The sequence below is a fragment of the Eucyclogobius newberryi genome, unplaced genomic scaffold (genome assembly GCF_026437365.1).
Source record: "Eucyclogobius newberryi isolate DKJ021-1_F unplaced genomic scaffold, fEucNew1.0.hap1 SCAF_1, whole genome shotgun sequence".
Lineage (NCBI taxonomy): Eukaryota > Metazoa > Chordata > Actinopteri > Gobiiformes > Gobiidae > Eucyclogobius > Eucyclogobius newberryi.
Genome location: NW_027315723.1, coordinates 8,165,873 through 8,180,164, shown reverse-complemented (window position 1 = coordinate 8,180,164; position 14,292 = coordinate 8,165,873). Strand labels below are relative to the sequence as shown.

The following is a 14,292-nucleotide window of genomic DNA, read 5'->3' as shown; positions in this document are numbered from 1 at the left end:
AGAAGTGAAGCAACAGCAGCGGCAAGTTTCAACAAACAGAGACAAAAACGATATTTTAGAGAAGTGTTTGTTTGTAGCTGAAGCTCTGTTCATGTTTCTAATCACTACATGTCAGTTAGAAATGCAGGCAGCATTTTAACACAATCGGTTGTTGAAATAATCTTTTTTTAATCCAATCAGCATTTAATTTAGGTATTTATGTTTAGCTCAGTCTTTGCCCTTTGCATCCTAGATTCTTATTATTTTTTTCACTTTTGCATTGTCCACTAAATACAGAACACCCCAAGTCTACTTGCTCATCCATAAAAGTCACTACACGCTACTGCTTTTCTATTATGTACCGTTCAAAGATATTACTCAAAAGAACATAAGGAGAATGAGTTTAATACAGCTGCAGCTACTTATCCCCCCTGAATATTCTGTCCTCTGTAACTTCAGGGACTCGGTTTATTCAGATTAGATTATAGGATTTAATGCAAACACAACAATGTGTCATTTTACATTTTTGTCACTATAGTTATTTTATTCTGTCGTCAGTAAACAACTTGAGGGACCAGCTGGAGGAACTGAGGAGAAGGAACCAGAACTCCCAGATCTCCAATGAGAAGAACCTGCAGCTGCAGAAACAAGTGAGGAGCCTTCACTTTTATATCAGATGCCCTCCCATCCTTTTATTTTATTTATTTTATTTATTTTATTTATTTTATTTATTTTATTTATTTTATTTATTTTATTTATTTTATATGAACATAGCATTGGACTAACCAGATGCAATGTTTTAAGTGTTATAGCAAAATAAGATAATAATTTGTATCCCTGTGTGTCAGATGCCCTCCCATCCTCCTACAGTATATATCTGTAGTGAAGTGAGATGGAGCAGGTCAAATGTCTCTAGTTAATTTCCAGATGTAAAATAAAATAAAACATTTGTGCATAAGAATGATAAAATAGTTTCTTCTTAACCATTCAATTTCACTTCAACATCTTAAAATTGCCAATACAAATGTGTACAATTATTATTCTTTTATCCATAATTTCTGCTTTTAAAGAGGTGGCTGTGCTTTAAGACAGTGGCAGAGCGAGCAGTGTGAGGGCCCAGGGCAAATGTAAGTTCAGGGCCCCCAGACCGGCCGGATGTGCTGTTTTTGTTGTATCGTTCAAATATTTATTAGTTTGTTTTTACCTCATTATTCTTGAAAATAACTTCTACTATTTTGACAGGAAAGTTTAATTTAGAGAATTCTTTGAACAGTTGGGTGTTGATTACCCATAAGACAAATATAACATCTCAGTGAAGTTGACAATGTACAGAGAATAACACATGTTTCCAAATCAATCTAATAGTTAAGCTTCTAGTCAACTGTTGGGGTTAGTTTTTGAACAAACCAAACACATTATGATCATAATCATGACATCTGCTCTTAAACATCTGCTGTTATACTTTCAATCAGATGATATAGGCACAATTTGCATAAAATGAGTTAAGTTGCGTGAATATGCACAAATGAAACTATTTGCACTGATGATCCTAATTTATTTGCATTTGATTAATTAGTATGAACAGTCATTGCTTGTTCACACTTTATGTTTGTCTAAAAGTAAGTAAGTAAAACTGTGATTCTTCTGGTTCTTCTTCTTCTTTCTGGTGGTCGCTGTGTGTAAGTGCAAAGTAAAGGAAAGAGAACCTTTTGTCTACTTCACCACAGAGACATCCACAAGAAAACCGAATAGTCCAATTAATATGGTTCAATAGTTCTGTGAAACTACCTCAGCAGGGCCCCTCCCACTCTTGGATTAGTCGATTTTAACGCTAAACATGGAAAATGCTTTGACAGATAAACTTACTTTGGCAGTTTCGATACGATATTCATGGTCTTCTTGTTTAAATGCACCACTCTTATTTGTTGCCATATTGAAGGGCAATTGATTGGAGGCCCCTGAATGGACATTTTACCAATAACAGACGCTTGTTAAAACGTAGACCTACACATACCTGGATTATGTCTGCCCTACTGTCAAAGTCAAATCATTTTTACATGAGTAAAAGCACATGATTGTCCCTGATCTGCAGCTCCGCAACGTTCTGCTCTCGTTCTGTCTTTGGCTGTGGCCTGCTTGTTATTAGACTGGAATATTACTCATACTTGCCTTTTGAAATCTATATTCATTTATTTCCTACCACAGTTCTGACAGTTACTCTCTGTTTTGGCTTTATTCTAGTCCTGGCTTAGTCCCAGTTTAGATCCACCTGTATATATTTGAATATGGTTTAGTCCTGGTCAGGAGGTGTGTCCAGACTTTTTGAGAGTTTAGTTTATGCATCAGTATGTCTATGTGTGTATTATAAGTAAAATAATGCAAGTAAAATGATGTCTTGCCAGTTGGAGGAAAGTGCTCTGCAGCTGGTGGAGGAGAAGGAGAGCGTGGCCCGGCTGAAGAAGGCCCAATCAGAGGTCCAGAAGCAGGTGCAGACCCTGGAGCTGAGCCTGAGGGACCGGGAGCAGCGCTGTGGTCAGCTGGAGGTGACCACACAGGAGCTGGACACACAGCTCAGAGAGACGCACACAGAGCTGGACATGGAGAGGAGAGAGAAGAGCAACAAGAGTGACACCATCCACGACCTGCAGGGTGAGCGGCCAGAACACTCGTGTACGGGAACTGTAACCGCTCTAAGTCAACGCTCCACCACCTGGTATTAGATGTACGGTATATATCTCCATGGAAACAAGCAGGTGATGCTCAGGTATACGTCAGATATCACGGTATGGAAAACACGTTATTGAGTAAGTGCAAGGTAGAAGAGAACACCATCTTAGTGGAGGCAAACACGTGACAAACTCTTTACTGGAAACTTCCAAAAGCACTTTTAATTGAGAACAAAATATGGAAATGGCATAAGTCCAAACATCTCCTTCTTTCCACTGCTTACACATATTTTGGTTAATCCTTGTTCCTTCTGCTGGAGTTAACGTGATTTTATTTGTTCTCTAAGGAATATTTTACGTTCTGCGACTTGAATTTCCGAGGATAAAATGATCCGCTGAAGTGGGGCTTGGTAATGTGGACAAAAACCCTTTGATTCAATTTGATTTGGTCTTTGCAAAGTAAAGTGAAAATGTTTTTTAGTAACGAACATTAAAAAAAAAAAAAAATCCAAAATAATTGATAATTTCACATGACTCAATCTCTATCAGTCTTTCAATTAATTCCCCAGGGGCAGTGTGGGTAAGAATAACAGGATATCTACATCTTACCCTCTGGTCAGGGGGTTAATGCGTAACCCTTTACACCACTGTCACAAATGACTTTCATCAGCCTTTTATGAGAATCCCCAACACAAATGAATGAGTCATTTCCACACAGCCTGCAGTCACCACATGTGGCAGACAAGGACAATTTGGCACAGCCCTGTACTGTTTGTCCCCGAGGCGTTCGGAGACGGAACGACCTCTTAAGACGTTCTTAAGCTGCAGGTAAAGAATAAGAGCCATTTAGAACCACCAGGACCACTGTAACTTTATTACCAATTGTATGAGGAAAAAGCCCATGAAGGAGGAGTGGAGTCAGTGGAGTCCGTGTGGTTCTGCGGCTTCTCAAACACAGGGCGGTCGTCACGGTAACGTTTTTCAGGATTTGTACTTTACTGAAGTCGTATTGATTAAGTACTAATTACTTTGACTCCGCAGAATTTCTAAAAGTTCTTTGAGAGAGTGTTCTACTTTCTACTTTTCTGTCAACTCTTTTGTTCCGTTAAAAGCCTTGTGCAGCTGTGCTCAGGGGGAAATTCAAGATTATTAGGCTAACTGCTCACAATACATATATTTTTCAATCTCTAGTCTTCTTTTTCTGTCTGTTTCATTCACTTTCTTTTGTCTTGTTCAGTCTGATTTTCTGTTTTTTCCCTGTTCGGTTCTCAGTAACCGTGATACAATCTATCAAATCACTCTGTGTCACTTGTTCACTGCAGCTTCCCCGATGTATAAGAAGTATTAAAAAAAGAAATCGCACAATTCTTGAAACAAACAACCTACACACGCTTTGATTGACCATTGTTTGTCCCTGTAAGTAAAGCCTCTGTGTCTTTACTACCTCTTTGACTTTATAAGACTTTAAATCCTGCTTCCATGGCTCCACTTAGCCCTGGCAGCCGGCCCGCCATTGTGATGCTTTTAAACCCTCCTCTGTCATTTGGCTTCTCAATCGCACCAGCGTTTTATCAGTCAGGAAAGGCCAGTCCAGCAGAACAGGCTCAGAAGTAAACATGTTTTGTCAAATGGAGACATGACATCACGGTAGAGTTCGCCGGCTTTTGTAGCGGACTTGAGGGGAAATAGTGGATCATAAGGTGGAAGGAGTCGAAGTGGTAAAAGTGAGGTGTTCTTATGCACGTGGAAAAAGGCTTTTTTTGGGGGGCATTTGGGCCGGTACAGGGAGGGTATTCAGAACAGGCTGGACAAAGATGGGCTGTGTGCTCTGGAGGGTGGGACTGTTAAATACTCACGCTGAAAACATCTAAGGAGCAATAAGTGTGGAGTGGATTATGCTACTACTACGATTATTACTGCAACTACTACTTATTGTGATGTTGTGACACGCACCGCAGTAACTGAAGCTGACTTGGTTACTTAGAGCTGTTGTGTTTGCCTGTTTGGACTTGGTTTGTTTAACCTGGCGTATCTGACTATAAAAGAACAAATGACCTATAGGGAGAAAAAGGTAGACTGTAAAGGAGTTATTGGCTCATGTTGAAGTTGTATGCTCCTCATGAATGTACATTTTGAAGTGATTTTTTTGTTGTTCCGTCCATAAGTGCGTGTCGTGTACTTACTGCATGTGTTTGTCTTTAACAGGACGTATCTCTGCGCTGGAAGAGGAGCTGAAGGAGCTGAAGACGGGTGTGTCCGCAGCTCAGTCAGAGAAGAAGCAGCTGCAGGAGAAGCTCAATGATCTGGAGAAGGTCAGTCTGCTCTTCACTCTCTAACCACACAGGCCAACACCTCTGCAGCTCTTCTACTGTCACCAGTCCACAGGGAACAGAGAACCATGACGTCATGTCTGTCAAATCAGTACCTGTACCTGTATTGGAGTTTAAGTTGGAAATACTTTCAAAATACTGGAATTGTTTCGGTTTTAGATGGTCTGAAAACTCAAGACAGAAAAAAACTATAATATATTTCAAAAATATATGTAATGTAAACAAAACATTTTCAGTTTGTTCAATCAGAGCGTTCATGGTTATGTTTAGATTTATGATATTGAAATATTGGGTGAGTAATTAAATGAAAAAACAATTGGCTAATGTTAGCTTATGATTAAACTAAATAAATGTTTAAACGGACAGAAAAATGCCTTTTTCAAACGTAAATTGTTGCACTGCCTTTTGGATGGATGTTTTCAGTGTTAATGACACAGGAAGAGGTATTCTGTTTTAAAACTCTGCACTACTTTCTATGTTTTTCACCATTTAATTTAGACTATTATAACTATTTACCGCATGGACTCTCCAATCAAACTTTGAGATGATTAGAAAAATTGCAATGTAAGCCTCCATAAGTATTTCTGTGGGGAGCTTTTACTGCTGTGACGCGTAACACCACATATTTCCTGTTGTCCCATAGGAGAAGAGTAACCAGGAGATCGAGCTGACGTTCCACCTGAAGCAGGTTCAGCAGAGCCTGGAGCAGGAGGAGGCTGAGCACAGAGCCACCAAAGCCAAGCTGGACGACAAGCACCACCTGTCCCAGACCCTGCAGGAGGCAAAGTCTGAGGCCCAGAAGGGTAAATCATGACACTGCCCTAAGAGCTACTAGACAGATGCTAGAGATGACAGATGACAGTGACAAACCTAATCTTCATTTCAGGACCCATTTCCTCCCCAGCTCTCTTAAACACATGTCTTTGAGAAACCAACATTTTAATTAGGACCACACAGGGCCAAAGCATTTTAGAGGAGGGAGTTGTTTGCAGAAAGCATGCAGTGTGTTCATCCATGACTTGTGCAGACTGCCATTGTGTCCTTGGGCAATGGCATGTCAGTGGTTTTGCTTTCATTGTCAGCATATGTGTGTTGCATGTTCTTTCCGTGCCTGTGTAGGTTTCCTCCGTGTGCGCTGGTTTTGGTCAACCAAATGCCAAATCTCAGAACTCAAATCTCTGAACTTTATGCCAAATGCTATACAAATGGTATACACTTAATGTACAGCTATAACATAAGGTCAAGGTTGACTTTATGACATTGTACTTGAACACTAACCTAATAAAAATAAGTGCATTTTATTATATTTTATTACAGCTGCATAAGTGCGTCAGGAGAAAACGATAAACAATAAGAGAACAATAATGTGTTTATTATCTAATATGTTCATTATCTAGTATGTTTATTATCTAGTATGTTTATTATCTTGTATGTTTATTATCTTGTATGTTTATTATCTAGTATGTTTATTATCTAGTATGTTTATTATCTAGTATGTTTACTACACTCCGGTGTACTGGTGCTTTAAGTCATATTGGTGGAGGCTCATGTTCATGTTGATTTGCTGCAGAGATGGAGCGGACCATTCACGAGGAGCGGGCTCTCAAGGCTCAGCTGGAGAACCAGCTTCTGCAGATGGAGAAGGACTACTCTATGTTGGACTGTGACTTTAAACAGACTCAGCTCAAACTCGATGAGCTGAGAGGGCAGAAGGACCAGCTGTGTGAGGAGGTGAACTGTCCACTTTAGCTCAGGGATTGTGCTGCTCTGTGCAGAACTATGGGTGGAATTAGAATCAACTATTTGTTGTTGTTTTTGCTAGGTCAGGGTTAACATTTAAGTCCTAAAAGAAGGGTTATAACAGGTTGTCGTGCACGTTCAATGGTCAGAGTAATACAGAGACGGACCACTTAAATGGATACAGTTATGTTTTCAGGATAAGTGCTCTGATAGAAATGCTCACTTACTCGAGTACTCGGTCAGAATTCAATTATTTTAGGGCATGTATGGAGTGATCAAATTTTGGATGTACCGTCGCTTATTGACTTTGTCTGGTGTGTTTAGGCGAAGTCCTTGAGCTCCCGTCTGGACCAGGAGGCCCACAGCCGCTCGCTCTCCCAGGCAGAGCTGAAGATGCAGAAGCAGCAGGTCACTGTGCTCAAGACCTCCGAGAAGCAGCTCAAACAGGAGCTCAACCACCTGCTGGAGCTCAAGAGCGCTCTCGACAAGAACAACCTGGAACTGCGCCGGTAACTGACACATTCGACCAACTGAAACCAGCATTTGCTCATCCACACAACTTCACTTGACTCAAAGATCTTTTCAGCAGTGTTTAAATTACATTCACTGCAAAGCATTAATGCTTCCTGTTTAAATCGTTTCATCGTGCTCCTACATTAGTATTTCAAAATGCTCAGTTTGAACACTAAATTGATATTTAATCCAAACATTTAAGTGATTAAAAAATTGGCTAACATCTTTCTTGGCACAGGGAGAAGCAGGAGGCGGATGGGTTATTGAAGGAGCTCAAGGACCAGCTGGAGGCAGAAACCTACTTCACTGTAAGTCCAAAAACACACTCCACAATGCCTTACTCAATTAATTATTTACTAAGAACACATAGCGGTTCATAGATCGTTAGTTGGTAATAACAAGTAACAAGTAACTTAACAGAACATTCAGGGAGTGTGGAGGAGCCGTTTCATGGGTCAAAATCCCCCCTGTCCAGACGGAGGGGGACTGACAGTGGGTAAATGATCTAAATTCTCACTTCCTGAGATTTGATCAATCACCCACCCCTCCCCTTGCGCAGCTGCATGCTCTCACTTCCACAGCTGGACTTTGGCCCATACCCGTTCCTCTTCACACCTCTGCTTCGGCCGACCCGATCACAACTCCGCCTGGACTCACCCATCCCCCCAGCACACAGTCCACCTGCCAATCACAGGTGAGGAGAGAGCTGAAGAGAATTAAAACAAGGAAGGCAGCAGGCCCTGACTGCATCAGCCCCAGGCTCCTTAAGTCCTGCGCAGATGAACTGTGGAGTTATGGAGCATGTCTTCAACATGAGCCTAAAGCTGAGGGTGGTACCACAGGTCTGGAAGACCTCCTGTCTGGTACCAGTGCCAAAGACACCGCGCGCCATAGACCTCAATAGCTTTACGGACCTCGGGTCCATTCAGATGAAGACACTGGATGAGCTGATCCTGGACCACCTTCGCTCCACCGTGAGCTCAGCCATGGACCCGCTGCAGTTTGTATAACAGCCTGGCATTGGAGTGGAGGACGACGTCATCTCCCTGCTGCACCGCTCCGGTCTTTTGGAGTGACAGGGCCACTCCTGAAGACCTTTTATGACTCTGTGGTGGTATCAGCCCTCCTGTACGGTGTGGTCTGCTGGAGCAGCGGCATCACAGAGAGGGAGAGGAAGAAGCTGGACAAAGTCATCAAGAAGTCCAGCTCCGTCCTGGGCTGTGCTCTGGACTCGGTGCAGGAGGTGGGGGACAGAAGGATCCTGGCTGGATTCACATCTATGCTGGACCATGAGTCTCACCCCCTGCAGGACACTCTGTCCGCCCTGGAGAGCAGCTTCAGTGAGAGACTGATTCACCCTCGCTGTGTGAAGGAAAGGTTTCGCAGGTCTTTCCTTCCTGCTGCTGTCAGACTTTATAACAAACACTGTTAGTCCTGAACACGTGTCATTCATCTTCATAATCATGTGCAAAACTGTCATACTGATGTGAAATGCTGTGACATAATGTCAATCATCCTGGTGCAATAATGTCTGTGCATATAACAGTTATCTGTTTTTATTATTCCACTTCTGTGCATAATCTGTGTTGCAACACCGGAATTTCCCCATTATGGGACAAATAAAGGTTCTCTTATCTGTTATCTTATCTGAACACGTTAGTTCCAGATGAGACCCAGTTGGTCAGGGGCAATCTTGCTCCTATTTCCAAAGCGCAGATGCAACATACATCATTTCAACTTTACAACACCAACACATTGTAAAATGCTAAGCTTTAAAACTTGGTATAACATGTCAATAATGGGTTGAAGTTGTGTTGTGTTTGTCTTCAAGATGGCCAATTGGAAGATGGGTAATCAATAAATGTGACTCACCCATCAGTGTGATCTGTGTGTCCCTCTTTGAGTGCTCGGAGGTTGATTTTAAACTATAGGCTAATTCTACTTGTGCTCTGTGCGCTCTTGTGCAAAGAGTTGGAGGTCACTTTACCCTGCACTCATGTGACATCTATCGCTCGTCTGTTCCCGGACTGATTGGTGGAAGTAAGCCTGTTATGCTGCTCCCACAGCTTGGAACTATCTCCAGTCTGAACTGAGGTTATGTAAGCTGATTTCTTTGAGGTTGTGTCGCACAAGTTCAATGCATTTTACCAGGTTAAATAAAGATTATCTTGGTTTTTTCTTGTTTTTTTAGGCCTTGTTGTGAATCAGCTTCACTCATCTGTGTGCCAGTAGAGGGTAACTTCATTTGCCCTTTTCGTATGGACAGTTGTGTTTATTTATCCTAAGAAATGTTGAATACATTGCTTTTATTTTTTATTCATTCATATATTATTTTGACGATCATGTGTGTTCTGCCACTTGATCTGGGTTCAAACTCAGCCAGAACATTTGCTGTTTGCAGTTTGACTTTTTAACCCAGTAAAATGTAAATACACTTGCACAAAGTTTTGTCCCCTACGTTCCACCACATCAGATCAGACCGCCACAGACGGCAGGGCCACACTGAAAGGGTAAAGTTAAATCGAGTTACATTTGTTTTCTGCAGACTCTGTACAAGACGCAGATCCGAGAGCTGAAGGAGGAGCGCGAGGAGAGGAGCAGGCAGTCCAAAGAGCTGCAGCAGAGGATCGCAGAGTACCAGGAGGAGAGGTGAGGAGGAGAACGCTGAGTCTAACCAGCATATTGTATAAGCATATTCCCCGACAGATATTGTGTTACAGTGTGATATAATATCCACATTCATTAAGATAAGCAGAATCAAGAATTGTATTGATTTAAGTACTTTGGATATTTATATTTAAGTATTTATAGATTTGTCTAGAATAATTGACTGGATGCCAATGGTCTACTGCCACAGATGGACATTGCAGAATGGGTTAAATGCATAATTTTCCAGCACATTCATGAAGATTATGCCTCATTATTATTAAGAAAACTGAAGAACTCAAAAATGCGTTACACAAAATGCAATGTTCTTAAAACTTGAATAAACTTTAAAGTGCTGTTCTATTGAATGTTAGAGGATGTCCTTGTTGGAAAACTGGAAATAGGATTTTACTTTGTCGTGCACTCCGAGAAATGGAGTTTTGTTCTGAAATGGCTTTTCCATGAGGACAGGCTGCAGATCAGAGCATTTTTAAGTTTGAAACCTTTCATTGTCTATTTTTTAATGTTTTATTTCAATTTTACCTACTTTGAAATGTAGCTTTATATGACATTAAATTCATCTGAAATAACAACATTCAGCAATGTGGCCAGTTGGGACAGAGGAGAGCACACTATCTGCAGCTGCAGGTCGTGTGTTGAGGAGCTGCTGCAACAATACCATTTTCAGCAAAGGATTAATAAAATTTATCTATCTATGATGGATTGATAGTGCAGTCATTGTGCGGCGTGTAGTGTACCATGTTAATAATGAAACCAAACTAGCTGGACTGAATCTGTTGAAACACTATTGATATTTTTCTGTTGTATGAGTATATCAACATAAGCATTTTTTTGTTTATTTTACACGCTGATTTATTTGTATGATTAAAATGTGTGTATTTCATATTAAGGTTGTGCAGTTAGTGGTTTAACAATGAAATATCGCTGCTATTGCTGAGAGTCCCGTGCAATAAATCAATTATTGTGAGCCATGTATTATGTATTGAATCTTAAGTCCCCTTGAGATTCTCGTCCCCAGACCAAACCAGGGCTGGGACCAAAATCAAAGCTCATGCTGGACTAGAAGGGATTTCACAGCGGTTTACACAAATGGAATCACCCTCTCTCTCCTCACATACATTATTTGGATCTGTATTCAAAGATCGGATCACACCAGAAGTTGTCTCCCTGTCGAACACAGACCCCCCAGTGAGAACATAGGACAGAACTAACCCGTCCTCCGTGTCCACAGGGAGTCTCTGGCGTCGCAGCTGGAATCCAGTCTGACCAAAGCGGACTCGGAGCAGCTGGCTCGCTCCATTGCTGAGGAGCTGTACTCTGACCTGGAGAAGGAGAAGATCATGAAGGAGCTGGAGATCAAGGACATGATGGCCCGACACAGGCAGGAGCTGAGCGACAAAGAGGCCACCATCAGCGCAGTGAGAATCTGGATATGAAAAGCAGTGTGGACCATTTTGAGTCACTCTCTTCAATCTGGCTCATTGGTACAGACAGAATTTGCCCAGGAGAGATATAATAGTTATTAGTATGAGCACAAACATCACAATTTGATCATAGTTAATTAATAGGATCTCAAGATTATTTGGTCAGTCGTTGTATGAGTATATTGATACATAGACGTGATTATTTTTAACACAAAATAATAGTGGTTTCTTATCGTATTGTTCCATACTAGTTGCTAAGTAGGTCTAGGTGATTCTAGAACGATTCAGAAACGTCCAATTTTGTCCTCTTAATGTAAATATTGTAGTATCGGTTCGGTAGTTGAAATGAGTATCTAGTTTTAATACTAGTTTTAATATTGATAAGTGTCTGTGTTGCTACTTTTTGACCACCCTTGTTAACTACACTATCGGTTATTCTTACACCAAGTTCCATTAAACCATCATGAGTCATTTTGCTCCATTATTTTCCTGTAAATGTGATTATGTCTTGTTCCTTGTCTCTGTGCAGCTGGAGGAGTCAAACCGCACTCTGACTGTGGACGTGGCCAATCTGGCCGGGGAGAAGGAAGAGCTGAACAAAGAGCTCCAGACGCGTGAGTGCCTCCAGCCCCTCCATTGTTTAAGTCGGCACTGATAGTATAATGAATGCAGTTAGAACACTGCAGGTCTGATCACAAGTACATAGATGTCTGTTCAAGGACAAAAAGATGTAAAACTTTAATTACCGTAATCTGAGGAGAAATAGGTGATATAGCCTCTTCAGATTTATTCCATTCATTTTCATTTCAATCTTGAAAGACTCAAACAAAGAGAGTGAGAGTAAGGTCTGTGGAGAGGCGAGCCCATTCACAATAAAGATGTGAGTAGTTTTGGGCTACCTGTAATGACATAATTGCTTTGATTTTAGTCTATTTATTGTCTAAAATGTCACTCAGTAGAGTTTAAATACCCTATTTTCTGCACTATAAGAGGCACTTAAAAGCCTTTAACTTTCTCAAAAAACGACAGAGGGCCTTATAATCCAGTGCGTCCTATAGTGTGGGAAATGCGGTATGCCTGGGGCCCAAGTTTTATATGAAAGGCCAGATACTTATCCCATTGTGGGGGCTGAACTCTGCACACATGAGATAAATCCTTCAACATTATATCAGTTTGTAGCAAATTAATGTAATATCAATGAACATTCCCCACAGAGCAAAACCTAACGTATGTGTGTGTGTGTGTGTGTGTGTGTGTGTTTGTGTGGTGCAGAGCTGCAGAAGATGAAGGAGGTGGAGAAGCAGCACAGCACCCTCAAAGTGTGCTATGAGAAACAGCTGCAGAACGAGAGAACACTCAAGATCCAGGTACGGCCCACAGGCCTTTTTTTCTTCCACTACCTTTGCGTAATATTCACACCAGGCCTCTGCTCAAATCACACTTTTGTAGGGTTTGAATAAATAACACCTCTGACAGCCTCACTAAAAAGAAAAAAAAAGACAGTTGTTATTCAGAGTTTAAAGCAACAGTTCCTGGTCGGGGTGGTGGGAGAGGCCTGGGGCACAGAATGGCCCTGTTCGTCTGCCCTGGGACGTTCTTGACAACAGAGGTGGCAGAGGAGGAACACCCCAGGCATAATGCTCCTTTGAATCAAAAGTAAATGAAAGGTTAATGGTTTTGATGCAGAGTAGGCTGACTCATCCTGCTTATAATAGATGGCACAGCAGATTATTTCAACATTTGACTAAGAGCTCTTGTTATGGGCAATTATTACTGTCCAGGGTTCTGCTTTTTATCCTGTCGTAACAAGGGGAGAGTGCTTATGTTCTGTTACATCTACTCAATAACTCAAGATTTTAGTATTGTAATATTATTTTGATGCACTTTTTTCTACTTTCTTTCTCTTTTTAAGTAGGCTGACCTTATCATTGTTGATCATAACATTTACTGTTGTTCAATACGCTTGTGTGTTCTTGCCGGCAGGCCGTGAATAAGCTAGCAGAGGTGATGAATCGTAGAGAGACCATCACCAAGGGGCAGCGTGGCACAGATACCACAGTCCACCGCAAAGAGAAGGAGAACCGCAAACTTCAGCTGGAGCTCCGAACAGAGAAGGAGAAACTCAACAGCACCATCATCAAGTACCAGAGGGAGATGAACGATCTACAAGCGGTCAGTTTAAACGCATGTACACGTGAGAAAACATGCAGGTGTTCAGTATAAACGCATGTACACGTGAGAAAACATGCAGGTGTTCAGTATAAACGCATGTACAAGTGAGAAAACATGCAGGTGTTCAGTATAAACACATTTACAAGTGAGAAAACATGCAGGTGTTCAGTATAAATGCATGTACAAGTAAGAAAACATGCAGGTCTGCAGTATAAATGCATGTACAAGTAAGAAAACATGCAGGTCTTCAGTATAAATGCATGTACAAGTAAGAAAACATGCAGGTCTTCAGTATAAACGCATGTACAAGTAAGAAAACATGCAGGTGTTCAGTATAAACGCATTTACAAGTGAGAAAACATGCAGGTGTTCAGTATAAATGCATGTACAAGTAAGAAAACATGCAGGTCTGCAGTATAAATGCATGTACAAGTAAGAAAACATGCAGGTCTTCAGTATAAACGCATGTACAAGTAAGAAAACATGCAGGTGTTCAGTATAAACGCATGTACAAGTAAGAAAAGATGCAGGTCTGCAGTATAAACCATGTACAAGTAAGAAAACATGCAGGTGTTCAGTATAAACGCATGTACAAGTAAGAAAACATGCAGGTGTTCAGTATAAATGCATGCAAAAGTGAGAAAACATGCAGGTGTTCATTATAAACACGTGTACAAGGGAGATAACATGCAGGTGTTCAGTATAAACATGTGTACAAGGGAGATAACATGCAGGTGTTCAGTATAAATGCATGCAAAAGTGAGAAAACATGCAGGTGTTCATTATAAACACGTGTACAAG

General features: G+C 41.2%; 2 protein-coding genes across 7 annotated transcripts in view; both read left to right on the top strand.

The window, feature by feature from the left end:
* LOC140370580 (uncharacterized) overlaps positions 1-14,292 on the top strand; it is a 153,691-nt gene that overhangs the window by 123,961 nt on the left and 15,438 nt on the right. The gene's annotated exons all lie outside the window — the stretch shown is intronic.
* LOC140370157 (rho-associated protein kinase 2-like) overlaps positions 1-14,292 on the top strand; it is a 62,249-nt gene that overhangs the window by 36,647 nt on the left and 11,310 nt on the right. For all 5 annotated transcript variants that reach the window (XR_011928353.1, XM_072457419.1, XM_072457213.1 and 2 more), the window contains exons 15-26: positions 538-629; positions 2,382-2,628; positions 4,851-4,957; positions 5,619-5,778; positions 6,546-6,706; positions 7,040-7,224; positions 7,467-7,536; positions 9,774-9,877; positions 11,127-11,313; positions 11,849-11,933; positions 12,592-12,686; positions 13,303-13,491. Coding sequence is in view for 4 of the 5 variants with exons in the window: in XM_072457419.1 (XP_072313520.1) it covers positions 538-629; positions 2,382-2,628; positions 4,851-4,957; positions 5,619-5,778; positions 6,546-6,706; positions 7,040-7,224; positions 7,467-7,536; positions 9,774-9,877; positions 11,127-11,313; positions 11,849-11,933; positions 12,592-12,686; positions 13,303-13,491 (1,682 nt within the window). In the remaining variant the exon portion in view is untranslated. The remainder of the gene's footprint in view (positions 1-537; positions 630-2,381; positions 2,629-4,850; positions 4,958-5,618; positions 5,779-6,545; positions 6,707-7,039; positions 7,225-7,466; positions 7,537-9,773; positions 9,878-11,126; positions 11,314-11,848; positions 11,934-12,591; positions 12,687-13,302; positions 13,492-14,292) is intronic.